Genomic DNA, 27,544 nt, shown 5'->3' with positions numbered 1-27,544 from the left:
GTGACAATCACAAGGATGGGACGATCACACGGATGCACTGTGCACTGAGGGAAAGGAGTGAGGGAGCACTGGCCGGGGGCAAGGGCAGAAAAGACCCCCGGAAGTGACAGAAGAGAGGCTGCAGACCAAACCAACTCCAAAGTATTATTAGCATGGAGAAAGGGCATGAGGTAGGCAAGACTCAGAGCCAGGTTCCTGAGCCGGGCTGCGAGAGAAGATGAGAAGGCAAGAAAACACACTGAGCCTGGAGCCAGGAAGCCGATTTGTTTTAAAGACGATGAGCTAAATAGATACCAGAGTCATCCGAATACAGAGACACAGAGGACAGACCGGCAGCAGGATGCGGGGTGAGCTCACGGAACAAAGGACACCCTCACTTCCGGCCTCGGGGCGTCACCCGAGCTCACTGTACAGCCCCAACCTCTGGCCCACTACCCCGCCCCTACTTCTAGGCGGAGGCTTTGGGTTTTGCTTCAGACGGGGAACGGTCCTCCCGACCCCCGGCTCGCTAGGCCTGCTGGGGGCGGAAGCTCGCCTCGAGCGCAGAGCACCTCGGGAGCTGTAGTTTGGGGTGAGATCAAAATCCTCCCACGTTCCGGAAGTAGGTCATTTGAACCGAAGGTCCAGAAACCGGTGGTGATCCCGGGGTAAAGTTCCCCTTCGCCGTCTGCACGGTGCGTCCCGGGCCGCATCTCCTCTCCGTAGGGCGTGGCACTTCCACGCCTCCACAATTTGCTCCCCCTGTAGGAGAAAGCTGGTCACCACGCAGTCCGAAGTCCCCGGCAGGGGCCCGGGCTCCTCATCCCCACGTGGCGTCCGCACCGGGATGAACGGCTCCCGTCGGTTCTGCTCTTCCAGGGCGCTCAGCTCCGCTGGAGCCAGCAAGGCTAGTCTCAGCTCTCGAACCACTGGAGCCGCCACCTCGGCCACCGGTCGCTCCAACACCGCCTGTGGAGTCGATCCTTGAGCCCCGGCCGAGTGGCGGCCTGCGCCCTCCGCCCACTTGCCGAATTCCTGAGGGCCTGGCCTCCCCCCCATCCCACTCACGGCGCCCACGCGCGCCCAGCTTCGGGCTGCCTGGACCAGCTCAGCCTCGTCCACGCAGAGCTTGTCACTGCGTAACACCGGCAGCAGCGCAGTGGCCGACAGCTCCAGGAAGCCACGGGTGCGGAGCGCCTCCTGTGGATCGGTGTATCGATCAGGGCAGAGAAGAATGGCGGGGGTTGGGGGGTGGGGGACAGGGTACAAGTGTAATGTTGGGGAGCTGTACCTGGCTGTGAGCCTCTATGAAGGCTATGCACCGCTCCTGCAGCGGCCCCAGGCCAAAGGTTACAGCAACCTGAGGGCGGAGTGAAAGTGGTCAGTCTAGAGACTGGAGAGGCCGTGTAACCCAGCTCTGCACACTAGGACTGCCACAAGCCTGAGCACGACCCAAACGGGGAGGCTGACAGCACAGGCAGTGCCTCATGGAATTAGACCTGGGGAAAGCGCAGTGGCCCGTGAACACCACACAAGCAGATGCTAAAGGAGGCCATGTTCGGGCCCTTTAAACTCAGTCCTGGAGTCCAAGCTTGGCTTCCAAACTCCACATCCCACCTTTCTCCATCCCTGCTTAGAGCCATTCCCCACTCTGCTTTTTGTTGTTAGGGGGTTTGTTTGCTTGTTTTTTTCCGATACAGGGTTCTCTGTGTGGCCCTGGCTGGCCTTGAACTCAGATCTACCAGCCTCTGCCTCTCAAGTGCTGGGATTAAAGCCATGTGCCACTACCACCTCCCGGCTCCATTTCCCACTCTTAATAGAAGACCACTATGTAGCCCTGGCTGGCCTTGAACTCAGATCTGAATGTCTCTGCTTCTTGAGTACTGGAATTAAAGGAGTGTGTCACCATGCCTGCCTTTCCCAGCCCTTTGACTCTCCCTCCTGCATACGACCTTCCTGATGTACTCCACACCCCACAGATCTGGGCACAGAGTTTATCTCCTAAGCATCCTTGAGCACACATGGCCTCATATCGTTCCTTAGAAGATGTAGCCAGTCAAGGCCTCTGCCGTGTGGAGAGACCAGGACCACATACTAAAAATCAGATTCCGCCTGGCAGTGGAGGTGCACACCTCTAATCCCAGCACTCGGGAGGCAGAGGCAGGCCAATCTCTGTGAGTTCAAGACCAGCCTGATCTACAGGGTGAGTTCCAGGACAGCCTCCAAAGCCAGAGAAATCCTGTCTCAGGAAAAAAAAATGTCAGATTCCTCCCCAGGGCTGCCCAGCAATACCTACCTGCAGGGCCTCACAAACCAACTCCACATCCAGCACCTTCACCACAAACTCCAGGCATAACTGGGGACAGAAACGAAAGTGAATTGTGTGGCGGTGTCCCTCCTTCAAGACCTCAAGTCCTACCCTAGAAACAGTAAGTAGGCTTGGAACAGTGAGTCTCTCAGACTCCCAGCAGACCCAGAGTCATCTTGACCTCCCAGATTTGGGAAACAGGGAAATGTTGAGCAGACCTGTAGCTTTGCAAGCCTAGAGGGCCTGGAGGCTACCAAAGGCCATCCCAAAGCACCCCCTAGTACACTTGTCTCCACTAAGACCCATGGCAAACCTCCAGCCTCCTCCCTTTCTATCTTCCTCCACTTGTTCCCCTCGACCCAATGACACTTCTTTTTAACAGAAACTTAGATGTTATGCTTGACATCTCCCTCTTCCAGAAAAGCCCTGGGTGGTGCCAGCTGTCTCTTCTCAGAGCCACCACCTCTCTTGGACTGCCATTTCTGTCTTGGTCACACCCTCTTGACTTTGACACTAATCTGACTGGCCTGACAGGCTTTTCCTTTTTCCTTTTCTCTCAATCCCTTTCTCCCTTGTCCAAAACTTTCAGTGAATCTCCACTACCCTTGCATTAAAAGGACTCCAGGGAAGGGAAAGTTGAGACAGGGTCTTGCTGTGTAGCTTTGGCTGCCCTAAAACTCACTCTGTAGACCAGATTGGCCATAAACTTGGATTATCCTTCCCTCTACTCTGCCTACGGAGTGTGCTGGAAATACAGGTACATACCACCATACCTGGCTAGTGCTAGGAGTTGAACCCAGGGCCTATAGCATGCTAGGCAAGTGTTCTACCATTGAACTATACTCCCAGCCTAAAGCACAAATTCTTGTACCTGAATGAACCAGCTTCCTGGTACCCTTCCAATTCATCCCACACTCAGGTTCCCTGTCCAACCACACTACTTATCTAACTAGCTCCTTGATTGTCCTGTGACTATAATGCCATCTTCCCACTCTCCTGAACAAAACCCTACTTGTTCTTCCAGTTCTAACACAAAAGTTTCCTTCTCCAGGAATCTCTATACATCAGCAGTCTGCCTATCACACTTAGACCCCTACTTTTAAGTTTAGCTTTTTGAAACTAAGTCTCTGTAGCTCAGGGTAGCCTTAACTCCCTAGGTAGTTCAGGCTGCCCTTAAATTTGCCATCCTCCCCAGCCTTCAGAGTTCTGGGAATACTGGCCTGAAGCACCATGACCCATGCATGTTAAGTGTCTTCATATGTCTCTCCAACCACGGAACCAAAGCCAATTTACCCTTGGACTGCAGAACCAGCCATAAATACTTTCGATACTCAGCGCACACTGAGCATGTGCAGATCCTGTGTGCATGCTTCTGTCTGTGTGAGAAGGTCAGACTATGAAGGAGGCTTTGAACTGAAAGGCAAGGGGAACAAGAGGGCCTGCCTGAGACACCTACCTCTCGAAGTTCCTCCAGCCCATATTCCACAGCTGCTGTCAGCACTTCCAGCACCTGCACAGGGGGTGGTGGCTGAGGGGACAGAAGGGAGTTTCCCCGCCCCTCAACCCACAGCATAACGTGCAGACTTCTGCCTCATGCATCCCGGCCTCTCTCCTACCCTGACCCCTGCTTGGTAGGCTCACAGAGTATCGGTGCAGCTTGACACTGTTGGTATACAGGAACTCCAGCACAGCTAAGAAGGCCTCGGCTGGCACAGTGCTTAGCACCACAGGACTAGGTACCCCAAGGCCCGGCTCTGTGCCCAAAAGTCTCTGGAAGAAGTTGCATCTACAGGCCAACAAACACCGGTGGGCAAACACCTCTTGCCGTTCTTGACCAACAACAAAGCAAACATCGCTGTGGAAGAGAGGACAGAAAGCCAGAGAAGGGAATCTTTGTTTTTTTTTTTTGTTTTTTTTTTTTCTTTTTTGAGACAGGGTTTGGCTTTGGGAGCTGTCCTGGAACTAGCTCTTATAGACCAGGCTGGTCTGGAAGTCACAGAGATCCACCTCCCTCTGCCTCCTGAGTGCTGGGACTAAAGGCGTGCACCACCCACGCCCGGCCAGAGAAGGGAATCTTGAACCTCATTACACTTTTGGCTTTGCCTCTGCCACGCTGGGGCTTCTTTTTGTGTAAGGTCAAAACCCACGTCTGGGAGACACAGGCCTAAACTCTAGTCTCAGTTCCACCCTGTGACTTTCTGTCTTTGACTCTCAGACTCCTCAGTCAGAACCACAGGTCTCAGAGGAGTTCACTACGCTTGGTCAAAGAGGGGATGGTAGTATTCAGGCATCTGTACTGGTCTGTCCTTGGGGTTCTGACAGGATACGCACTCAGCTGTGGCCATAAGAGCACCACCTGTGCCTATTCACTATGTTCCCTTTTCAAAGGGCCCTGCCCACCTCCCATCCTCCCCTCTTTCCCTCTGTCTGTCCCCCCTTTCTCCCTCTCTCTCGCTCTGCCCCTCTTTCCTCTCTCCTGTTGCTCCTGTCCCTGGAGGCCAGTCTCCCCCCTCCCCTTCTCCTTTTTACAATCCTTTTCCCTTAATAAAAAACCCTTCTGGGCCCAGGCGTTGGTAGTGCACACCTTTAATCCCAGCACTCGGAGGCAGAGGCAGGTGGATCTCTGAGTTTGAGGCCAGCCTGGTCTACAGAGCGAGTTCCAGGACAGCCTCCAAAACAATACAGAGAAACCCTGTCTCGAAAAACAAAACAAAACAACAACAAAAAACCCTTCTGCTTGAACTCTGTTGTACAGTGTCTTTCTCTATTGAGCTGCTTTTCTTAAATTTCAGCAGGGGATACTAGGGTTCATGCAAGCAAGATTGCTCTCTCCCCAGTCTGAGTCTTGGGGGAAAGGAAACTCCTTGTGGTACTGCTTCCATGAGATGCTAACTCAGCATCTTCACTCTTCCTCCCGTAGGAGGGTGTGAGGATGTGGGGTTCAGAGCACACTGACTGCAAACAGACATGGCAGTGATACACCATCATGAGGTTGAGACCACATTTTCCATCTTCACAATCACTTCCGGTCCCAGCCTCTGGGCCTCTGAAACTCTGCATAAGATAGAGGGGGAGGCAGTACAGAGAGCTTCAGTCTCCAGTGCCTTCTACTCCCAGCTCAGGGCCTAAGGGTCCACTCTTTAGGCCAGACTGTGACACTCTGTCCTCAAAATGAATGGTGATAGTCGCTAACCCTGGGGGAGCAGGCAGCCTCTGAGACAGTGGAGACGGGAAGTGGCATTCTGTGTCCCATGACCAACCCTGCCGCCAGTAAACTCTATTCCTGGTTTCAGACAGCACTAGCCTCTTGAGCAAGCAGTGGGAGGTCAGCAGCCTTGAACTATTTCCTGTCTGGGTCTCTGACCTAATCCTGTGTGCTCCCATTCCTCTTATGGATCCCTAGAGTCCTCTGCTCCTGTCTCTTCAAGAAAAGAAGTCCCATCACTTAGTTTAACACCCACGGGAGCCGGGAGGGAGTCAAGTCAAATTCCACCTTTCAGGGCCGGGCCGAGGGAGGGGGTTAAGGATCTCTTCCTCCGTCCAGAGAAGGAAGGAACTGCTTTGCCTGAGTTCACACAGCTGCCCTCCTCTCTATCCCCCACTACCCTCGCCTCTGACTCAGGGTAGCATGGACACAGGCCAGTAGACATACTCGCTACTCGACTTCCTCATAGACTGAGCTCACCAGGGAGGCCAAATGCTCTTTCCTGGCCTCTTCACCCTTAGGCTCCTCAAATTCATAGGCCCATGAGAACCAGCTAGGGTTTCCACTGGGGGGGGGGGCGGCGGAGGGCACTGCCTCACCTGTACCGGGGATTGTTGACAAGGCTTCGGAGTGCTGTGGAAAAGGGTGCAGCCCGCCCATGCACAATCAGTCCTGGGTTCTCCATGTGTGGGATGAGCAACAGAACAAAGGGGGGAATGACCTAGCAGGCAAGAGAGGCCTGAGAAGAAGAGCAGAAGCTGTGGAGGCCTGTTTGTGAGGAGCTGAAGTTTAAGAGGAGGTCTCGGCCCCTAAAGAAGGCCTGAGGTTCAGTGAAGGGCTGCAGGCAGAGAGGACGCAAAGAAGCTGAGGCTGGAGAAGAGTGGTGGATGAGGGAGGCCCAGGCTGGGAGCCTGCCCAGACAGCCGCTGGGTGGGAAACCTGTGGGTTTCCATGGAAACTGGAGCTGAGCCTGGGAAGGCCCCGCCCATCTCCCAATCCGCCTAGGAAAATATTTCATCGGTAGAAGAGCTCTAAGAAGAGGTCAAGGGTCTTCCTGCTGGCTCCTGCATGCACTGGATTCAGAATTCAAGACCTCCGCCTGCCTTCCTAATCCCTCCCCTACAGGTTCACTTTAGAACCGGGATAGCCAAGCCTGAGGCATCACCTCATGAGGGAAAATTCTCACCCCTAAGTGTGGTTCTGAGAACTCAGACATAGTTTGCCTGGGGGTGAGGTATCAGTTCTAACAAACAGCACACAGCCTCTGGCATCCCTGAGAAGCAATCAGCACTAGGGAGAGAGGTATTATATACTAGATACTGGGGCATGAAAGCAATTTGGCCAGCTGGGGACAAGTCCCAGGGCACCTGAGTGGGTCAGCAGAAGTCAAGAGACGGCTTAGAGTCACCATTGAGTCATGGCTATGCCAGGCCTGGGTCTTTCCCACTGAGCCTATATGCCTCCCCTCCTCAGCACACAGCTCTGAAGTAAGGAAGTCATCCAAGCCCCACCCTAGCTCTGCCCTGAAGCGGAAATGTTTGTCCTTGTTGAGGCTGATGGGAGAATGTAAAACCATGACGTACTCTTTCCTGTGAGGCCAGATACTGGATTCCTAAGAAGCCGCCCCCTTGGTCTAAGGCTTTGGCATATCCCAGGCCCCTGTAACTTGTTCACAAATGGGCAGATCTGCTGACTGGCCATTTCATAAGAAATAGTGACTCAAAAGCAGCACATTTCTGATGAGCGAACCTCTACGCCTGCCCCTCATCTGTGATAATCTAGAACTCCAAGTCCCTGAGGGGCCCCTCCCCCCAACTCAGGGCACCCTCCCTCCCCTCAGCAGGTGCTCACAGCAGTAGCACTTAGGTTAGTCCGGAGTTTGGCTGGCGGGAGGAGTTCTGGGAGGGAAGAGTATGCTTGTCACAGCAGCCCCATGGTAACTGCATAACACAAGCCTTCCCCACCCACAGGCCAGTCAGGCCAGCTCAGTCAAGGCTGTGGGGCCGGCAGAGCTTGGAGGCCAAAGGCTGCAGGTGAGTCAGGTGCCTGAGGGAGTTTCAGGAGAAGAGGGCATCCATCCACAGATGGTTCTGACGGCTGAGACGAGAGACGGTTGCTTCACTTGTTGCCTGCAGCAGGTCAAGGGGGGTTTAAGTCACACCCTACTTAGAGCAGGGAAGATGATTAAGTTCTATACTTCTGAGGATAGAGAGACCTATGAGAGTGACGGAGCTGGGTCTGTCCCTTCTGGCTATGGATTGAAGAAACCCAGAAACCAGTTTCATGTCTCCATTTTGCTGGTGAAATCATGTGGGAGGGGGAAAAGGAAGTGGACTTACTGCTCACCCAGTCATCCTCCACAGTGACCAAGGGAAAAGAAGTCTGGGTAGAGATTCTATGCTCATAAACAAGCAATCCCTTCCCTTGCTTATCTCTCTAATGGCCACTAATCTTCCCCTTTGCAGTTCATGCACCCCCAATTTGGTCTACTTGTTCCAAAGACACAGGTAAGAAACAGAGAAGAGCTAAACATGGTGATATGAGCCTATAGTTTACTAGGGAGACCTGAGTGTGCTTGTACATTCTGCCGTCCCATCTCTCAGAAATTGTAGACAGGAGGATGGAGTCCAAAGCCAGCCTCAGTTACAGAGCTGGAGGCCATGTGAGACTGTCTCAAACACACACACACACACACAGAGAGGGAGGGAGGGAGGGAGGGAGGAAGGGAGGGAGGGAGGGAGAGAGAGAGAGAGAGAGAGAGAGAGAGAGAGAGAGAGAGAGAGAGAGAGAGAGAGAGAGAGAGAGAGAAAGTCTCAACTTCACTGAGCAAGAGGAGGGCTGGGTGTAGGGAGATCTCAGTCAGTGAACTTCAATGTGGGTCTTCCAGCAGGCAGACCTATGGCTGGCAGGACTCAGGAAGAGGAGACTACCAAAGACCTGGCTCTAAAATCACCACCAGGGAAGTCTGGAGGTCACCTGCCCAGCATCGATGAGACCCGACCTATAGGCCCAGGCCTAGCCTCCCGTCGTGGCTCCCTGCTGAGCCTACACCCATCCTTTTCACGCCGCAACTCACTGGCAGGACCCCTAGTAGGTCCCGGAGGTCGACGACCATCCCTGAGCCCAATGCCCCCTTTAGGTTCACGAGTTAGCTTTTCTGGGCTACCCCTGGTGCCTGCCCGTAGGATGGCACCCTCATACCGCACAGAACCGGCACCAGGGGAGCGCTGGGAAGCTGAAAGAGCCCAGTGTGTCCTCGAGGCAGCCCTGCACGCAGGGCTGAGCAACGTGTGCTACTCAGGTAGTGAGGCGGGGAAGCTGACACAGGCACTGTGTGAGCAGATACGCATACGTGTGCGGGAGCTCTGCCTACCCCGCTACAAACTGGTGTGCAGTGTGGTGCTGGGCTCACGCGGGAGACAGGGCGTGCACGTGGTCAGCCGCGCACTCTGGGACGCAGTCCACGATGGATTGGCCTCTGCCACCTTCGCTAACACTTCACTGTTTGCTGTGGCCACTGTCCACGCAGTATACTGGGAATGATAAGGCCTTCAAGTTCTGAAAAATGGTTTATTATCCCAGGAGGAGGCCCCCCTGGGGCTCACATCCCAATAAATAAATGTCTGTTAATAAATAAAAGTGGTCCATAAATAATGCCCCCTAGCTGGGAGCTAAGGCTCAGGCTTATCTCAGGGAGAAAGGGGAAGAGACAGGGACGGCCATGGCAGACCATGCCCAACTGTAGTAAAGTTGGTCCCTGATTGCCTGGGGGATTCAGTCCAGAGCCCCCAGTGAGGCACCAAAGGGACAGGAAGGGCCACAAAGGCAAGGGCCAGAGCCTTTCAGGCACAGGCCTGGGATCTGGATCACAGCCTGCTCTGCAGGTTGGAACCTAAGCAGGACTCCGATCCCTGAGCAGGCGCAGAGCATAGCGCAGTCGCTGCCGTAGGTCTGGGGAGCAGCCCAGCTGCCGGAGGTGGGAAGCGAGGTAAGTACAAGCGCTGCGATTTCGGGCCACAAAAGTCACAAGGAGAGGTTCCCAGCCACTGAGGATCAGTTTTGTGTGATCCCCATAGAAGTTCACCTGTGCACAGAAGGTAACAGTGTTCGGGGCTGGGACACCAGACCCACATGCCTTCCCAGAAGCCTGGGCCTACAGGACCTTCCCTCCAACTCCAGGACGGGCTCTTACCTGCACAGTGCCATCACTAAACAGCATAAGCAGGGCCTGATCAGTCTTGACCCACTGCAACAGCAAGGGCGGGGCAGGCACCTCTACCTCTTCCACGCTGGGCAGATCTCCACCCTGAGAGGACAGGCAGGCCAGGTCACTAGACTGGACGTCTCCTGCCCTTCCATGATCAGCCACTATCTTTGAGCCACCCCTCCCCCCCACCAACAGCGGAGAACCAGAAGATTATTAGTCCCTAAAATCCCCATGCAGCCCACACACCTTCATGAGGTGCTGCTCCATGTAGGAGGCGAAATAGCGCAGGATGCCCAGCTGAGGCTGCAGAGCCCGGGGTACGGAGCCCACAGAGAAGGAGAAGTGCTTCGTGCTGGTGGGGTTGTAGTGCACAATCCTGAGAGTGCGGATGCAGAGGCCATGTTATCGTTCCTCCCCTTTGGACTTGAAACCCCAGACCCCGGAACACAGAAACACACACCAAGGTGCACCCCTGCTGGGTACAGAGAAGCCCAGAGTAGCACTTACTTTCTGTTGGCTGACAGGGCCATGTGTGTGCCGTCGTTGAAGAGCACAGCTACACGGCGGCTGGACAGCTGATACCCAAAGCCAAACTTGTTGGAGTAGTCAACCCACTTGCTGACCCACACCAGAGGCTCTGGCTGTGCCAGTGGAGCTGGGTTCTGTTCCGCTGTTACGGGAGAGGAGAAGAGTGAAGAGATCCCCTGGCCTCTAGGTCAAAAAGAACTTGCTAAACTATTCCCATGTACCTGAGCCCAGCCTTACCTGGGGGCATGAAGGCCACACAGTTCCTCAGTGCACAGAGGGCTGACTCTACCACCGTGGCCACAGTCAACCCTTCTTCAAATCCTGAGGGAACAGAGGGCACTGTCATTTAGCCAACAAACAGCCTCCCTGGGCCCAGGTCATGTCCCTCTGCCAACTACTTCTTTCTGGCCCCTGGCACCCAGCCCAGCCACCTCCAGAACCTCTCATCTGGCTCCTCACCGTCTCCACTGCTTGCCAGTGTCCCACGGGGTGAGCTGTCCTCAGCAGCTGTCTCTACCAAGCTGACAGGGGCCAGACCTGAAGCTGCTGGAGCCTAGACAGTTGAGTAGAGAGGGAGTGAGATTAGGCCCCAGAATCCAAATCCTTGAAAGTCCCAATGGTCCAGCCCTGTCCCTGATGGCTCTCAGGGCACCCCAGGTCACCCTCAGCTGGCTAATGAGACACAGCCAATTAAGCCACCACGAGGTTGGATGCTTCATCAGCCTTTTATGCTGGGCTTCCCTCAGCTGCTAGGGTCAGAGTGAGTCAGGGGAACAATGCTCACGTGAGCACCTCACCTCAGGCCTGACATCCGGATGACCGATGGATGTGCGCATCAGGCCGCTCACCAAGCAAGAGACATTATCCCGTTCCTCAGGATGGTTCTTATCTGGTGTCGAGGGAAAATACAGCCCTTAGTGTCCTGCCTGACCACATTTCCTGAAGTGTTCATACAGGCAAGTCTTCCCAAGGGTCTAGACAGCACATGTTCTCCCCAAGGGTCTGCAGGCACCCACACTTGGTCCCACCGACTCAAACAAACACAACAAGCCACTACAACATTTTACTGCTCTATACCTTCAACCCACCAACACCCGACTCACTCTTGGTCTTCTTCCTGCCAAACAGGCTCTTGGTAACTTTGGCAAACAGACTCCTGGCAGGGTTGGGGGGTGTCAGCTCTGGGACTGTCACACAGCTGCTGACAGGGAGCCGATCAGGGGTGTAGCCCTGAGGAAGAGAGTCATGCAAACGGAGAAGTGAGACCCCCGTCTGCTCCCATTTATCCTCTGAGAACATGCAGGGTTATCTGGAGAACCACACACCTTCGTAAAGAAGTCATGGCGTAGGATCTGTTCAATAGTGGGGCGGTCTCGGGGTGAAGCCCGAAGGATGGCAGCCAGGAGCTGACGGGCAGGCAGGGAGAGGCTGGCTGGCAGAGTGTAATGGACCTGCTTGATGCAGCGGTACGTTTCCTTCAGGTCAGCCGTCTCAAATGGGGGGCTCCCACATAGGAGTGTGTACCTGTGCCCAGGAGCGAGAGGTCAGGGGTCAGGCAGTGGGAACACCCCATCCATCGCCTACCACCTGCCTGCCAATGACCTCGGCACTCACATGACACAACCAAGTGACCACACATCTGCCTCGGGGCCATGGCCTTGTCTCAGCAGCACTTCGGGAGCCACATAGTTGGGAGTGCCACAGATGGTCCTGAAAGAGGCAGGGAGGGGAAGGCTCAGACCCAGCCGACACCCGCCCCCACTCCTGCCCCTGCTGCGAGTTCAGACAAAGCAGCTGCCTGTCACCAAAGGCCAGAGAGCTCCTGCTTGTCTTCGGACAATGGATGTTGAGAATGGCAGCTGAGTCTGGTCTAGTCCAGCTGCTCAGCTGCCCTGCAGGACAGGAGGAGACCCTGACCCCATCACAGCCCACTCTCCAAAGGTCAATACAGAGGGTCCATGACTGATCCCTTCCCCCACTCCCGTCTGTCACCTCCCACAGTCTGTGGCGCACACAACCAACCCCAGCTGTCATACCCTCCATAAACACTCACCTGCCACACATGCTATCTGTGTCACACACACCCTGTCACAGGGGTCTTCTTAGACACATAGGGTATCATGTCCTGTCATTCCCACACTCAGTCTGCCTTATATACATATGCTCACTGCCTGGCCTGTTTCCCCATTCAACACAGATCAGCCACACACTTTCCAAAAATCCCTAGACTCCCATCTGTGTCGGGGACTCAAGGCCCATCTGTGGCACACATTCATAAGATTGTCCTAGGTTGCCACCTTTACCTTCACACATACAAGACAGCCCATCACCCCATCCCTGTTCATCCCACACACATCAGGTCACCTTGCTCTGCATAGGCACACTGTCACACTACATCATCTGTGTCACATACAGACCATGGCCATCATGCCCTCACTCACTTTTTCCTCTGCTCAGGGGGCTCTAACCGAGCTGCCAGTCCAAAGTCCCCCACCTTCAGCTCCATGTTATCAGTGATGAAAAAATTTCCTAGATAGTGGCAGAGAGACGTGTCAGATTCTTCACTCCCTCCCTTCCCTCCCAGGTCCCCACCCTTCCAACCAGATCCAGGAATCTCACCTAGCTTGAGGTCTCTGTGCAAGATACCCCTCTGGTGCAAGTACTTGAGGCCAGAAAGGATCTGGCGCAGGTAGTAGCGAACCTCTGGCTCCAACAGGGTGTGCCGGGCCTTCCAGATGTGGGCCAGGGACTGCAGAAAGCCACTGTTTCAGTCCCTGCTTGCCTTCCCAGACCTGCCCTCCATCTGTGCTTGCTAAGGGTGACAGGAACCCAGCTTTGGGTATTAAGAACCACTTCCTTTCCCACCCCTGTTCCCGATGAATCCCCTCTACTTCGGACCTTTCGGCTACAGAGCTCCAAGAAAATGTATATGTTGTCAGCATCCTCGAAATGGTGCGAAAAGCGAACGATATGGCGGTGCTGTAGGTCTCGGTGCAACTCGATCTCGTTTAGGATCTGCGACCAGAGCGCGAGATCATCATCTTTCCAAGGTTCCCATGCCACCATCCCCTCCCTACCCTCCTGGTCCTCAGGGCCTGGACCCACCTTCTCGCGCTGATGCGGCTTGGCGACGCGGCTCTGCGGGATGATTTTGACGGCGTAGGCTACACCGGTCTCGGTGTCAGTGGCTTCATAGCAGCGGGCGAAGCCCCCCTAGGAGGAGAGGATGCATCGGTCCGGGAGCTCCGGAGAGGCAGGGTCGGGCCCGGAGGGCTCCCCTCCATCTCCACCAGCGTCACCCCAAAGCCCCGGTGACCTACCTTGCCCAACAAGCGGCCCTTGATGTAGGTACGGCCGCTGCACGGATCGGTGATGAGGCGACCCGGGTCCGGAGCCGGTGGCCCGGCCAGCACCTCAGGCTCCGACCGCGGCGAGGCACTACCAGGCGGCCCCGGTCCAGCGGGGGGCGCCGGCAGGGAGGCCGCGCGCGGGAAGGGGCGCGGGGACAAGAAGCCGGCGGCGGCGGGCTCCATGCGGGCGGCGCGGCGTAGCGCCGGCCCCAGCTGGTTTTCGGTTCCGCCCGGCCCCGGCTGCGCGTGGCGCTGCCTGGTTTCTCTACTCTGCGATCGCGCCCGAGGGAGCCCGGCGTTTTTATCAATGAACGCCTGCCCCCTCCCGGGTGACTCGTCATCGCGAGCTCCGCCCTTTTCCTGGCAGCCAGGCTTGGAGAAGCCACGCCCTCTGCTCTGCCTCACGTCACCTGGGAGAGCCTCCCCCCTGTCCGGCCACGCCTCCTGCTCTGGCCTTAAAGGCGCGGTGGTAGAGTTTCTCAACCCAGCAGGTGCGCCGCTTCTCTTTTTTTTTTCCTTCTCTGCTACCCCGTCCACGTGGTGACTACGTTGTTCTGCCAAAGGCAGCTCCTTTCTTTCTTGCTCCTTGTGGGTATGTGCTGAAGTCGGAGTGGAGGTCAGGTATCTGGAAGCCTCTTCTGAGTAACAAGGATCAGCGTTGCAGCTGGGAGAGGAAAGGCAGGGGTGGCGCAAACTTTCCTCAGTGCTCGTCGCCAACGCGGGCGGTCTCCTGTAAGCGTCTCTAGCTCTGGAACACAGCCCGCAGTTCTAGCCTAGTGCTGCCCTCTTTGGGTACTATGAAATAGCACGCTTCGGAGCCTGATTTACCTGATCTGGGACTGTACAATTGGTTTGTGGAACGAAGCCTGGTATTCACGGTTTTGTTTTTGTTTTCTTTTTTTTTTCTTTTCTTTTCTTTTTTCTTTCTTTTTTTTTTTTCGAGACAGGGTTTCTCTGTATTGTTTTGAAGGCTGTCCTGGAACCGAGTGCTGGGATTAAAGGCGTCCGCCACCACGATCTGATCATTCTTAGTGGAGGCAGTGCCTGTCACTTGTCAGATGCTTCCAGTAAAACTGAGGCCTGGATGGATAGCTCAGAGCAAAAACAAAGCCCACAAAAACAAAAGACGATGTGTCATCCTTGGACAACGTCAGAGGGATTAAGATTCTAGGGTGTTGGGTAGGGGGCTGAGGGAGGGCAGGTGGAGGGACAAGGGAGGAGGGGTAGGAGAGGGAGCTGGGACTGATATGTGAAGCATGCATGCATGTTTCTAAGACATAACTTATTTTAATAAAAGTTAAAAAAAAGATTCTAGGGTGAAGCCTTTAATCCCAGCACTCTAGAGGCAGAGGCTGTTGGATCTCTGAGTTCGAGGCCAGCCTGGTCTACGGAGTGAGTTCCAGGACTGACAGACAGACACAGATAGGACTCTATATCAGACAAACAGACAGACAGGGCTACATAGAGAAACCCTATCTTGAAAACAAAAACAAGCCGAGTGTCGGTGGCGCACGCCTTTAATCCCAGCACTCGGGAGGCAGAGGCAGGTGGATCTCTGTGAGTTCGAGACCAGCCTGGTCTACAATACAAGAACTAGTTCCAGGACAGCCTCCAAAGCCACAGAGAAACTCTGTCTCGGAAAACCAAAAAAAAAAAAAAAAAAAAAGAATGATCAGATCTGCAGCCCTACTTTAGTTTACATTAATCTGCTTTATGGAAGCAGTACATAAGCAAGGTAATTACAGGCTGTGAAAGGTGCTAAGAAGGAAGTAAACAAAACAGCAACAGGAGTTTGCTTTACAAAGACTAATCAAAGAGCCAGCACACACATACACCTAATTCCTGCCAGCTAGTTGAGTTTATCTCTCAGATGTCTCTGTGTAAGCCTACACTCCTCTTCCTTCAGACTCTGGTCTCACCATAGTTTACCTTGTTGGGTTATTGCTATACTGTACTGCCCTCCCAGCCTGCATGTGCGCTCAGACATCTCACCCAGTCTTTATCAGGCCCACAAGGGCTTTGTGTGTGTGTTGCTTTGTTTTGTTTTGGGTTTTTTTTTTTGTTTTGTTTTGTCTTTGGTTTTTTGAGACAGGGTTTCTCTGTATTGTTTTGGAGGCTGTCCTGGAACTAGCTCTGTAGACCAGGCTGGTCTCGAACTCACAGAGATCTGCCTGCTTCTGTCTCCCAAGTGCTGGGACTAAAGGCGTGCGCCACCAACGCCCGGCTTGTTGTTTTGTTTTTGAGACAGGGTTTCTCTGTGTAGTAACTTGGTTGTCTTGAAACTAGCTCTATAGACCAGGCTAGCCTCAAACTCGCAGAGATCTTTATCTCCAAGGTGCATCACATGAGTGCTGGGGTTAAAGACATGCACCACCATGCCAGGCCACAAGGACTTTCTTCAAGTTTGTCCTTGTGGCCCAAAGAAAGAGGTCCCAAATAACCTAAGACCAGGAAAAATACCAGTAACTTAAATGAGAGGATGGGATAAGGGGTGGTCAGGAGTGTCTGAGGTGTCATGCTCAGCTATTTCCTGTTGGGGAGAAGGTAGTGATGAGGCCAGAGAGGACAAAACTTCAGCTTCAAAAGACAGATTCAAAGCCTGGGCTAAGCCTCCAAAGCAATACAGAGAAACCCTGTCTCGAAAAACCAAAAACAAAAAAACAACAACAACAACAACAAAACAAAGCCTGGGCTAGAGGATCAAGAGTTCACCATTGTCCTAGTTAGAGTCAATTGTCAACTTGACAGCCCAGAGAGTGTCATCTCTGAGGAACCGCACAGACCAGATTGACCTTTGGCCAAGTATGTGAGGAATTATCTTGATTGACGATTGGTATGGGATGACCAAGCCCACCGTGTGTAGTGCCATCCCTGGGCTGGTAGACCATATAAGAAAGCTAACAGAGCCAGGCGGTGGTGACACATGCCTTTAATCCCAGCACTCAGGAGACAAATGTCTGTGAATTCCAAGACAGCCTGGTCTACAGAGCAAGTTATAGGGAAACCCTGTCTCAAAAAACCAAAAAAAAAAAAAAAAAAAAAAAAAGAAAAGAAAAGAAAGCTAGCAGAGAGGTCTGGAGCAATGGTTCAACAATTAGGAGCATGGAGTACTCTTTCAAAGGACCTAAGTTCAGTCCCCAGCACCCACGATAGGTGACTCAAAAGTGCCTTGGAACATGAGCTCCAGGGGATTCAACACCTCTAGCCTCCTTGGTTGGGTTCCTTGCATGTATACACTCACATACATACATGTATAGTTAGAAGAAAGCAAGCTAACAGCATAAGAGAACAAGTCAGTAAGCAGCATTCCTTCGTGGTTTCTGCTTAAGTTCTTCCTTCAGCTTCTGCCATGCTTCCCTCCATGAATGACTGAAACCTGGGAACTGAAGTAAACCCTTTCTTCCCCAAGTTCCTTTTGGCCATGGTGTTTATCACCGCAACAGACAAATGACTAGAACAAAGGTCATCCTTGGCTATACACATAGTGAATTTGAAACTAACCTAGAATAAATGAAATCTTGACTTAAAAAACATATTTAATATTGCTTATTTTATTTTTCAGTACTGTGGATTGAACCCAGGACTTTGTTCATTCGAGGCAAGTGTTACGAAGCTTTACCCCCAGCTTGATGTTACAGCTCTACATTTGGAAAATAAATTAACATGTGTGTGTATTAGTTTGGTAGAGATGCCATAACAAAATAATCTTAAATTTAGTGGCTCAAATGACAAAGAAAAAAAATTACTTTTTTCATGACTTTAAAAGTTGGAGGTTTGCCAGGCAGTGGTAGCCCATGCCTTTTATCCCAGCACTCAGGAGGCAGAGGAAAGTGAATCTCTGCTTTTAAGGCCTGCCTGTTCTACAGAGCGAATTCCAGGACAGCCAGGGCTACAAAGAGAAACCCTGTTTCAAAAAACAAAAACAAACTAACAAAAGTTGGAGGTTCATGATCAAAGTGTAAACAGGACTGATTTCTTCTGTGGTTTTTTTTTTTCTTTTTCTTTCTTTTTTTTTTTTTTTTTGGTTTTTCGAGACAGGGTTTCTCTGTGGCTTTGGAGGCTGTCCTGGAACTCACTTGGTAGTCCAGGCTGGTCTCGAACTCACAGAGATCCGCCTGCCTCTGCCTCCGCCTCCCGAGTGCTGGGATCAAAGGCGTGTGCCACCAACGCCCGGCTCTTCTGTGTTTTTTTTTTTTTCCTTTTTTTTTTTGTTTGTTTGTTTTTCTTTTTTCTTTTTCTTTTTTTTTCTGAGACAGGATTTCTCTATATTGCTTTGGAGGCTGTCCTGGAACTCGCTCCATAGACCAGACTGGTCTCTAACTCACAGAGATCCGCCTGTTTCTGCTTCCCGAGTGATGGGATTAAATGCGAGTGCCATCAATGTTTTTGAAGATAGGGTTTCTCTGTGTAGCTCTGGTTGTCCTGGAACTTGATCTGTAGACCAGGCTGACCTCACACTCACAGAGATTCGCCTGCCTCTGCCTTGTAGGAGTGCTGGGATTAAAGGTGTACACCACCACTGCCCATTAATATTTTTAAAATTCTGTGTCTGTCTCTCTGTATGTGTGTTTGAAAATGCAAATGCCAAGCCAGACATTGGTGGCACATGCCTTTAATCTCAGCACTTGGGAGGCAGAGGCAGACAGATCTTAGTGAGTTTGAGGTCAGCCTGGTCTACAAAGTAAGTTCCAGGACAGCCAGGATTATTACACAGAGAAACCCTGTCTTAGGGAGAAAGAAAAGAAAATGGGGGTGCCAAAAAGAAGACAGAATTTAGGGGGCTGGAGAAATGACTCAAAGGTTAAGAGCACTGACTGCTCTTTGAACCCAGGTTCAAATCCCAGCATCCATATGGCAGCTCACAACTGCCTGTAACTTCTGTTCCAGGGGATTGACACCCTCACACAAACATGCATGTAGGCAAAACACAAATGCATATTAAAAATAAAAAAAACAGAATTTAAAATTACATTTGTGTGTGTGTGTGTGTGTGTGCATAAATGTTTATGCCTTGGTTGAGCATATATGGAGCATGAGTTGTTTCTGTTAATCCCAAAAATGGGAGGAGAAAGACTACAGACCCAAAGCATAATGGACAAGTTAATTAAAACAAGTTATTAATTAAGGCAAGCTTTTTTTATTCGTGTTCATGGGCTGCTTCCTCCTAAGGCGGAGTTCAAGAGGTCAGTCAGCCTTGGATTGGATGTGAGGAAGGCACAATGTTACTTTATCTCCTTTGTTCTCCTCCTAGTCAATCAAGAGACAGCCACACCAGCATCCTCAGGGGGTGCAGGGGGAGAGACACCCTTTTTCCTTTCTGCACACTAGAGCCCTTAAGATGGCCGTGCGCCAGTCTGCCGTTACTGTCTCTGCCCTGTGCAGAGGCGGCCCCACCTTGTCCTTCAGAATAGTAAGATCTCCTTTGGGCTAAGAGGTCTGGTATCTGCTGTGTTCCGTACCATTTCCAGGGTCACTTCAGTCCTGGCATAAGCCAAGTGTGATGCCACAGCCCTGTAGTTATATTGCCCAAAAGATAGAGGTTGGGGGGGGGCTGGAGAGATGGCTCAACAGTTAAGAGCACTTACTTGTTCTTCCAGAGGTCATGAGTTCAATTCCCAGCAACCATATGGTGGCTCACAACCACCTTGAATGAGATCTGGTGCCCTCTGCTGGCATGCAGACAGAAGACTGTATACATAATAAATAGATAAAAATCTTAAAAAAAAAAAAAAAAGAAGTTGGAGGATCAGGGATTCAAGGTCATTCTCAGCTTCATAGCAAGTTCCAAGCCAGCCAGGGCTATACTAGACCATCTCCAGACTAGAGAAATATCAATAATGATGATGATAATAATAATACCCTAATGATGGAGGGGAGTCCTTCTGTGCATGTGCTTATCTTTATCTTATTGGTTGTTGAAAAAAGCATTGTTGGCCAATAGGGAAGCAAGATAGGTGGGACTAGGAGTTGAGGTGGATTCTGGGAAAAAGAAACAAAGGCAGACACCATGTAGGCCGCCAGAAGAATAAGAAGTCCAGACCCGAGGCAGGCGGATCTCTGCGAGTTCGAGGCCAGCCTGGTCTACAAGAGCTAGTTCCAGGACAGCCTCCAAAACAATACAGAGAAACCCTGTCTCGAAAAAACCAAAAAAAAAAAAAAAAACAGAAGAGAGAGACAGAGAGAGAAATACTTAGATTATTATGGGTTAAATACTTAAGTCAGAGCTAGTCAGTAAGAAACAAAGCAAACAGCCAACAGCTTTTTTTTTAAAGATTTTATTTATTATATACACAGCGTTCTGTCTGCTTGTATGCCTGAAGGTCAGAAGAAGGCACAGGTCTCATTACGGATGGTTGTGAGCCACCATGTGGTTGCTGGGAATTGAACTCAGGACCTCTGGAAGAGCAGTCAGTACTCTTAACCTCTGAGCCATCTCTCTAGCCCCCAGCCAACAGCTTTATAATTAATATAGTGTCCTGTGTGTGGCAGGGCCCAGGCAACTGGCAGGGAAAACTACACTCTACACCCTAACAAGTTCAGAGTAACTGAACATTTAAAAGGGCCAGACCTGAAAAAGCTTAGCAAAATGTGTGTGTGTGTGTGTGTGTGTGTGTGTGTGTGTGTGTGTGTGTGTGTGTCTTGGTTACCTAGAGGAAGTCAAATTTGAATTAAGGAAGCAGTTATTTGGAGTCTGGCAATAGAGCCAGGGTCAAGAAATGGGTTTTGGGCCGGGCATTGGTGGCGCACGCCTTTAATCCCAGCACTCGGGAGCCAGAGGCAGGCGGATCTCTGTGAGTTCGAGGCCAGCCTGGTCTACAAGAGCTAGTTCCAGGACAGCCTCCAAAGCCACAGAGAAACCCTGTCTCGAAAAAAAAAAAAAAAAAAAAAAAAAAAGAAATGGGTTTTGGGTTGGGCTGGAGAGATGGCTCAGAGGTTAAGAGCGCTGACTGACTCCTCTTCCAGGGGTCCTGAGTTCAATTCCAGCAACCACATGGTGGCTCACAACCATCTACAATTCAACCTGGTGCCCTCTTCTGGCATGTAGGTAGGACACTGTGTATGTAATAAATAAACAAATCTTTTAAAAAAAGAAACACTGCTTTGAAAACAAACAAAACAAGAAATGGGTTTTGGGAAATGCGGAGGGGCAGAATAGCCTTAATGGGTTTCTGGGGAGAGGAAGCTGGTGCTATGGCCCTGCCCCATGCCTGGTTCCCTGGTCCTCCTTGCCAATATGAGGAGCTCTGGCAAGCATTTGATACTAAGCTTAAGGCTGCTCTTTCCAGGCCTGAGACTTGAGCTCAGCCGTGTGACTCATTTTTGCCACAGAGGGGAATTTTAATGAATTCCCTTCAGGGATGTCCTGCCCTCTTCCTAAGCTTTCTTCCACTGGCTTGGACCTCAGAGCCACGGTAGGGCTTCAAGCCTCCTGTACATCTGTTTTCATTCCTCTCCAATGTTAGGGACTGGGCCCAAGGCTTCAGGCCTGTTAAGAAAGTGATCTACTAGGGCTGGAGAGATGGATTAGTGTGTAAGAGTACTGACTACCATTCCAAAGGACCTGGGTTCAATTCCCAGCACCCACATGGCAACTCACACCTGTCCATGGCAGTTCCTGACATTCTCAACACAATGCTCATAAAATAAAATTTAAAAGAGACCTGCCACAGAGCTACATTCCCAGGCAACTGTCCAACTTGGGACTTGGGAAGTTAACAAGGTGTTTGAACCTTCCTCTGAGAGTCAGGATACTAGATCATTCTGGATGCTGTTGTCTTCCTCAACACTCAGTCCTGGTATACAACCATGGGCACGTTGAGCTCTGTCCCAGGTGTAGTATAAGGGCCTGCCTGTGCCACCTCTTCCTGTGTAACCTATACACACACACACACACACACCGTCTATGGCTCTGCCATGTCCCAGGCACTGGCCTAGGCAATTAATGTATTGATTGTTCCCAATCAGCCTATGATAAGGAAGTGATTATAATTCTCACAAGGAGCCGGGCGTTGGTGGCACACGCCTTTAATCCCAGCACTCGGGAGGCAGAGGCAGGCGGATCTCTGTGTGTTCGAGGCCAGCCTGGTCTACAAAGTGAGTTCCAGGACAGCCTCCAAAGCTACAGAGAAACCCTGTCTCGAAAAAACAAAAAAAAAAAAATTCTCACAAGGAAATGAAAGCTCACAGGAATGAAATTTTCTCCAAGGTCAACTCAGCTCCCAGGGCCACATCCAAGACCTGAACAAAAGTCAGACTGACTCTACTAGCCACAGTTACTTGACCTTTGTGGGGTTGCTGGTCCTGTGTCCTTGTACCTGTCTATCTTCAATGTGTCACTGTCCCTCTTCCCAATTCTCTTTTCCTCTCCAGAGTGTGAAGTTGGGCTGAACCTGAGACTTTTCTGAGCTCTCTGTGTGTCCATCCCCAAATGTTGCTATCAGGCCTCCTGCTGTGGTCCTCTTGGAAAATTGGAGTCAGTATCTCTTGGTTAGAACCTAAGGGAGGAGGCAAGTCAAGAATAAGAGGTGCTGCCGGGCGATGGTGGCGCACGCTTTTTTTTTTTTTTAAGATTTATTTATTATGAATACAACATCCTGCCTCCATGTATGTCTGCACGCCAGAAGAGGGCACCAGACCTCATTACAGATGGTTGTGAGCCACCATGCGGTTGCTGGGAATTGAACTCAGAACCTCTGGAAGAGCAGTCAGTGTTCTTAACCTCTGAGCCATCTCTCCAGCCCGGTGGCGCACGCTTTTAATCCCAGCACTTGGGAGGCAGAGGCAGGCGGATCTCTGTGAGTTTGAAACTAGCTTTGTCTACAGAGAGAGTGCCAGGACAGGCTCCAAAGCTACACAGGGAAACCCTGCCTCAAAAAAGAAAGAAAGAGAGAGAGAGAAAGGGAAAGAAAGAAAGGAAGAAAACAAGCAAAAGAATAAGGTGCCACAAAGATTAGGGTTCAGTCTCCGGAGGAAACGCTGGGTTAATCAGTAAGGAGGTCCCAGGTCCTTGGTGCTGCTCCAGCCGCTTCACGGGTTTGGAGAGTCAGCATGGGATACACAGTAAGATTTCCACATGAACAAAAAGCAAAACGGAGGAGGTGGTGGGGTAGCGCAGTGGGCAAAGACTGCAATGCAAGACTGGTGACCTGCGCTTCACCCCGAGAGCCTGCGTAAAGGGGGACGACCCACAAAATCAACTGTCCCCTGACCTGTACATGCACTTCATACACACAGCTACAACAATAACAGTCAACACATTTTAATTTTTAAAAAGTGTGAAGGGGGGGCTGGAGAGATGGCTCAGAGGTTAAGAACACAGACTGCTCTTCCAGAGGTCCTGAGTTCAATTCCCAGCAACCACATGGTGACTCACAACCATCCATAGTGAGATCTGGCGCCCTCTTCTGGCGTGCAGACATAAATGGAGGCAGAATGTTATATTCTAAATAAATCTTTTGAAAAAAAAAGTGTGAAGGGTGCCCATGAGATGGCTCCATTAGGTAAAAGCACTTGCTACCTGAATTCAATCCCCAGGACTATCAGGGTGGGAGGAGAGAACCAATTCACCTACACACAGAATAAGTAAGTAAGTAAATGTAATTTTAAAATTTAAGGAGCTGGCAGCACTCGGGAGGCAGAGGCAGGCGGATCTCTGTGAGTTCGAGGCCAGCCTGGTCTACAGAATGAGTTCCAGGACAGCCTCCAAAGCCACAGAGAAACCCTGTCTCGAAAAACCAAAAAAAAAAAAAAAAAAAAATTAAGGAGCTGGAGAGATGGTTCAGAGGTTAAGAGGACTGGTTGTTCTTCCAGAGGTCCTGAGTTCAATTCCCAGCAACCACATGGTGGCTCAAAACCACCTGTAATGCCGGGCGTTGGTGGCGCACGCCTTTAATCCCAGCACTCGGGAGGCAGAGGCAGGCGGATCTCTGTGAGTTCGAGACCAGCCTGGACTACCAAGGGAGTTCCAGGACAGCCTCCAAAGCCACAGAGAAACCCTGTCTCGAAAAACCAAAAAAAAAAAAAAAAAACCACCTGTAATGAGATCTGGTGCCCTCTGCTGACCTGCAGGCATATATGCTGACAGAATACTGTGTACATAATAAATCATTAAAAAATTTAACGCGCCAGGTGGTGGTGATGCAAACCTTTAATCCCAGCACTTGGGAGGCAGAGGCAGGGGCAGTAGGATCTCTATGAGTTCGAGGCCAGCCTGGTCTACAGAGTGAGTTCCAGGATAGGCTCCAAAACAATACAGAAAAACCCTGTCTCGAAAAAACAAAAAACAAAAACAAAAAATTTTAAAGCAAGTCAGGCTTAGTGGCTCATGACTGTAATCCCAGCCCTTGGGAAGCAGAAGCAGGTGGATCTCTGTGAGTTCAAAGCCAGCTTGGCCTACATACTGAGTTCTAGGACAGCCAGGGCTAGAGAGAGAACTTGTCTTAAAATAGGAAGGGAAGGAGGGAGGGAGGGAGGGAGGAAGAGAGAGAGACAGAGACAGACAGACAGAGAGAGAGAGAGAGAAAGAAACCACAGAGAGAAGAGAGCCAGAGGGAGAGCCAGAGAGAGACCCCCACAGACCATGCATACACAGAGAGACATACACACAAAGAAAGAGACAGAGAAAGAGCTTACACACACACACACACACACACACACACACACACACACACACACACACACACACATTCAGCTCCGTTGGTAGAGTGCTTGTCTAGCATGCAGGAGGCCCTGTGTTCAATTCCCAGTACAGCATAAAACTGGGTGTGGTGATATTCATCTGTAATCCCAGCACTTGGGAATTGGGAGCCAGAGGATCATAAATTCAAGGTCATCATCAGCGACCCAGGGAACTTGAGGTCAGCTAGGAGACTCTTACCCCACCCCCCCCACACACACACACAATTGCTAATGGCTAGACTATGCTTCCTGCTTTCCTCTTGCTCATCTGAGTACTTTGTATATTAACTAATGTTTCCTCGGATGCAATTGGTACTGTCATCTCCAGATTCTCTTCGTGAAATCCATTGATTAAGCATAAAGAATTGACGCCAAGCGTTGGTGGTGCATGCCTTTAATCCCAGCACTCAGGAGGCAGAGGCAGGCGGATCTCTGTGAGTTCGAGACCAGCCGGGTCTACAGAGTGAGTTCCAGGACAGCCTCCAAAGCCACAGAGAGAAAAAAAAAAAAAAAAAAAAGAAGCTAGGCTGCTATGGTGGCACATGTCTATGATCCTGGCACTTACATGGCGGAGGCAGGAGGATCAGGAATTCGAGAACCTGATCGATTACACAGTTTGAGGTTAGCCTGAACTTCATGAAACCCTCTCAAAATAAATAAATAAAAACAGCTTGTCTTGAAGGGACCAGAACCTCACTAAGCCCCTGCTTTAGCAGCTATTACAGGCTACAGAAAAGACACACAGACCTCTTGAAAGACCCCGGCCCAGCACAGGTGGCTGAGGCCTATGGAAAATTCCTTTCCCCCACAGATCAGCCGAATAGTCATTTTTTCGATCAGAAGGAAGCTCAGCTCAAGGTCTTTACAGCTGCATAGTCACTACTATCTCTGTCCAGATAGGGGCCCAGGTGTCTATGGTCTGCACAGCCAGCCCAGAAAGATTGGGCAGGCACAGAAACCTTTGTTCTTCAGATAGGGCCAAGGCCGAGAATTGAGTTATGAGAGAAACCTTAATTGCCTCTCTGTCCAGATGAGAGAAACCTTAATTGCCTCTCTGTCCAGATGAGAGAAACCTCGTTCTGAGCCCCCGCCTCATTTAAATTACCCAATCAGGGTCTGTAACTAGGCTTCTCGCTTCTGTACTGCGCTTTTTGCTATAAAAGAACCCCTGAGTCCCCAGCTCGGGGCTCTCAGTTCCCGAGACTGAGACGCCCCGGGTACCCGTGTATTATCAATAAAGCCTCTTGCTGTTTGCATCCAAGCTCGTGGCCTCGGTGTTCCTTGGGTTCGGGTCTCCCTCCCGTGAAAGTCCCCCGCCTGGGGTCTTTCACTCTGACACAAGGAAACTCCAGATCCTCTGGTGTCCCAGAGCCTAGGGTCAAAACTGAACAAAGAAATTCCAGACACCCCTTACCCCAGCCACCTAGATACTTGGTTCCTGGTAACTGTTTGGTCACAAAAGAAACTCCAGGGGAGTCCAAAAACTCCCCTATAGTCTCCAGTATGTAGTTCTGAAAACTATGGTATCTGTGAACAACAGGCCACCTGCAAGTAACAAGACAAAGCCATAGAAACCACAGAATGTTTCCTCTCAGCGCTGGCCAATGAAAATAATTGGTATACAGGTATTTCATGCCAAAATATGACTTTGAGAAATTCTCCTAATTGTTCCCAAATGTCAACGAATCAGAAACCAACCCGTACCTACTGATGTAATCCTGTGACTTTTGTCTTTAAAACATAGCAGTAGACAGGGAACTTCACTCCCCCTGGAGGCTGCTGAGTAGTTTGCTAGATGGGGTCCCTGTCATGGTTGGATGAACAATAAAACCTTGCTTTTACAGTTCAGTGGATCTGTCTCCCTGGTGGTCTTTGGGGATCTATGCGACTTGGGCACAACAGTCTGGGGTCATGAAGCTTGGAGAGCTTGGGAATGTGGGCAGCCTGGCTGCACACCCCATACTGTTAAGTACTCAGCCATATATCAGCATCATTATGGGGAGGGGAGGCATTGGAAGGCAGGACCAGCAAAAAGAAAATGGAGAAGCACATCTGGGCAAGTGATTTATGGACCAAATGGTTCCCCTTCTGGGGTCATAAAGCTGGGAGAAGGGGCTCATCCTCGGTGGGAATGGAGATAAGGTAATTTAGGAGGGCATGCAGATTGTTTCCTTCTCCTGCCTGGGGCAGGTTTCAGGTCATGAACTTTTATCCTGACTCTGTGGGAAATTCACAAGCAGGGAGCTGATATCAGGTACAAGTCTGAGGCTCCTGAAGGTTTGGGGCATCTCAAGGAAGCAAAGGAGGAAGGGAGAGAGGGAGGGAGGAAGGGAGGGAAGGAGGGAGGGAGGAAAGGAGGAAGGGAGGGAGGGAGGGAAGAGTAAAAGCCAAGATCAGGGTAAGAAGAGAATCCCTCCAACTGGGCAGTGGTGGGGCACATTTTTAATTCCAGCACTCAGAAGGTAGAAGCAGATGAATCTGAGTTCTACAGAGTGAGTTCCAGAACAGCAGAGGCTGCACAGAGAATTCCTGTCTCGAAAAACGAATAAACAAACAAACAGAGTCCACCCTATACCTTGTTTTGTTTTGTTTTTGTTTTTTTGCTGTTTTGTGGGGAGGGGTGGTTGGTTGGAGACGGGGTCTCATGTATCCCAGATTCTTGCATTCTTAGCTGTTTTTCCTGAGAAGCACTTGCTGGTGAGAACCCAATCACAGTGTGGGTGACAGGCAGGTTGTCCCTTCTAGGGTTAAGTGAGCAACCTCTATACCACAAGAGTAAAAGGAGCCACCTAGACCTCTCCCTACTCTGAGGTTCTAGTTCTAATTTGATCGTCTTGGCTTTTATTTGATTAATGCTTGTAATCCCAGCAACTTGGAAGCTGAGGCAGGAGGTTAAGTTCTAGGTCTGCCTGGGTTATATGCCGACATCCTGTCGCAAAAAAGCAAAATTAGCTGTGCGTTGGTGGCGCACGCATTTAATCCCAGCACTCAGGAGGCAGAGGCAGGCCGATCTCTGTGATCTACAAGAACGAGTTCCAGGACAGCCTCCAAAACAATACAGAGAAACCCTGTCTCGAAATACCAAAAAAAAAAAAAAAAAAGCAAAATTAAACAGGGCATAGTGCTGCACACCCTTAATCCCAGCACTCAGAAGGCAGAGGCAGGAAGATCTCTGTGAGTTGGGGCCAGCCAGATCTACATAGTGTGTTCCAGGATAGCCAGGGCTATAGAGAGAGTCCCTGTCTCAAAACAAAGAAAGTAACAAAAAAGAATTCACAAAATAATTGTTA

The 27,544-nt window shown here is 51.0% G+C and overlaps 3 protein-coding genes across 5 annotated transcripts; 1 reads left to right on the top strand and 2 right to left on the bottom strand.

The window, feature by feature from the left end:
- Nucleotides 1–249: 249 nt before the first annotated feature.
- On the bottom strand, nucleotides 250–6,512 carry Btbd19 (BTB domain containing 19). Of its 2 annotated transcripts, XM_040756872.1 has the most exons (8): nucleotides 6,092–6,453; nucleotides 3,929–4,142; nucleotides 3,744–3,797; nucleotides 2,276–2,335; nucleotides 1,271–1,339; nucleotides 1,048–1,179; nucleotides 823–948; nucleotides 250–741 (listed from the first exon to the last, which is right to left on the bottom strand). In XM_040756872.1, the coding sequence occupies exons 1-8, from the start codon at nucleotides 6,175–6,177 to the stop codon at nucleotides 607–609; spliced, it is 876 nt and encodes a 291-aa protein (XP_040612806.1). In that variant the 5' UTR covers nucleotides 6,178–6,453; the 3' UTR covers nucleotides 250–606. The 2 variants fall into 2 exon arrangements, with proteins under 2 accessions (XP_040612806.1, XP_040612807.1); XM_040756873.1 differs by lacking the exon at nucleotides 823–948 and having other exon boundaries at nucleotides 6,092–6,512.
- A 910-nt stretch (nucleotides 6,513–7,422) lies between these two features.
- On the top strand, nucleotides 7,423–9,131 carry Dynlt4 (dynein light chain Tctex-type 4). 2 transcript variants are annotated; one of them, XM_040756874.1, is made up of 3 exons: nucleotides 7,423–7,525; nucleotides 7,958–7,999; nucleotides 8,380–9,131. In XM_040756874.1, exon 3 carries the CDS (start codon nucleotides 8,391–8,393, stop codon nucleotides 9,033–9,035), a length of 645 nt encoding a protein of 214 aa, XP_040612808.1. In that variant the 5' UTR covers nucleotides 7,423–7,525; nucleotides 7,958–7,999; nucleotides 8,380–8,390; the 3' UTR covers nucleotides 9,036–9,131. The 2 variants fall into 2 exon arrangements, with proteins under 2 accessions (XP_040612808.1, XP_040612809.1); XM_040756875.1 differs by having other exon boundaries at nucleotides 7,427–7,525; nucleotides 8,383–9,131.
- Nucleotides 9,049–13,877, bottom strand: Plk3 (polo like kinase 3). Its single transcript, XM_005072046.4, has 15 exons — nucleotides 13,548–13,877; nucleotides 13,333–13,440; nucleotides 13,126–13,242; nucleotides 12,847–12,976; nucleotides 12,669–12,756; nucleotides 11,842–11,937; nucleotides 11,553–11,751; nucleotides 11,331–11,457; nucleotides 11,025–11,116; nucleotides 10,687–10,780; nucleotides 10,465–10,548; nucleotides 10,207–10,369; nucleotides 9,946–10,075; nucleotides 9,685–9,798; nucleotides 9,049–9,576 (listed from the first exon to the last, which is right to left on the bottom strand). The coding sequence occupies exons 1-15, from the start codon at nucleotides 13,758–13,760 to the stop codon at nucleotides 9,385–9,387; spliced, it is 1,947 nt and encodes a 648-aa protein (XP_005072103.1). The 5' UTR covers nucleotides 13,761–13,877; the 3' UTR covers nucleotides 9,049–9,384.
- Between the last annotated feature and the right edge of the window lie 13,667 nt (nucleotides 13,878–27,544).

This window comes from Mesocricetus auratus, unplaced genomic scaffold (genome assembly GCF_017639785.1).
Source record: "Mesocricetus auratus isolate SY011 unplaced genomic scaffold, BCM_Maur_2.0 Super-Scaffold_100014, whole genome shotgun sequence".
Taxonomy (NCBI): domain Eukaryota; kingdom Metazoa; phylum Chordata; class Mammalia; order Rodentia; family Cricetidae; genus Mesocricetus; species Mesocricetus auratus.
This window is presented reverse-complemented; position numbering and strand designations above follow the sequence as displayed.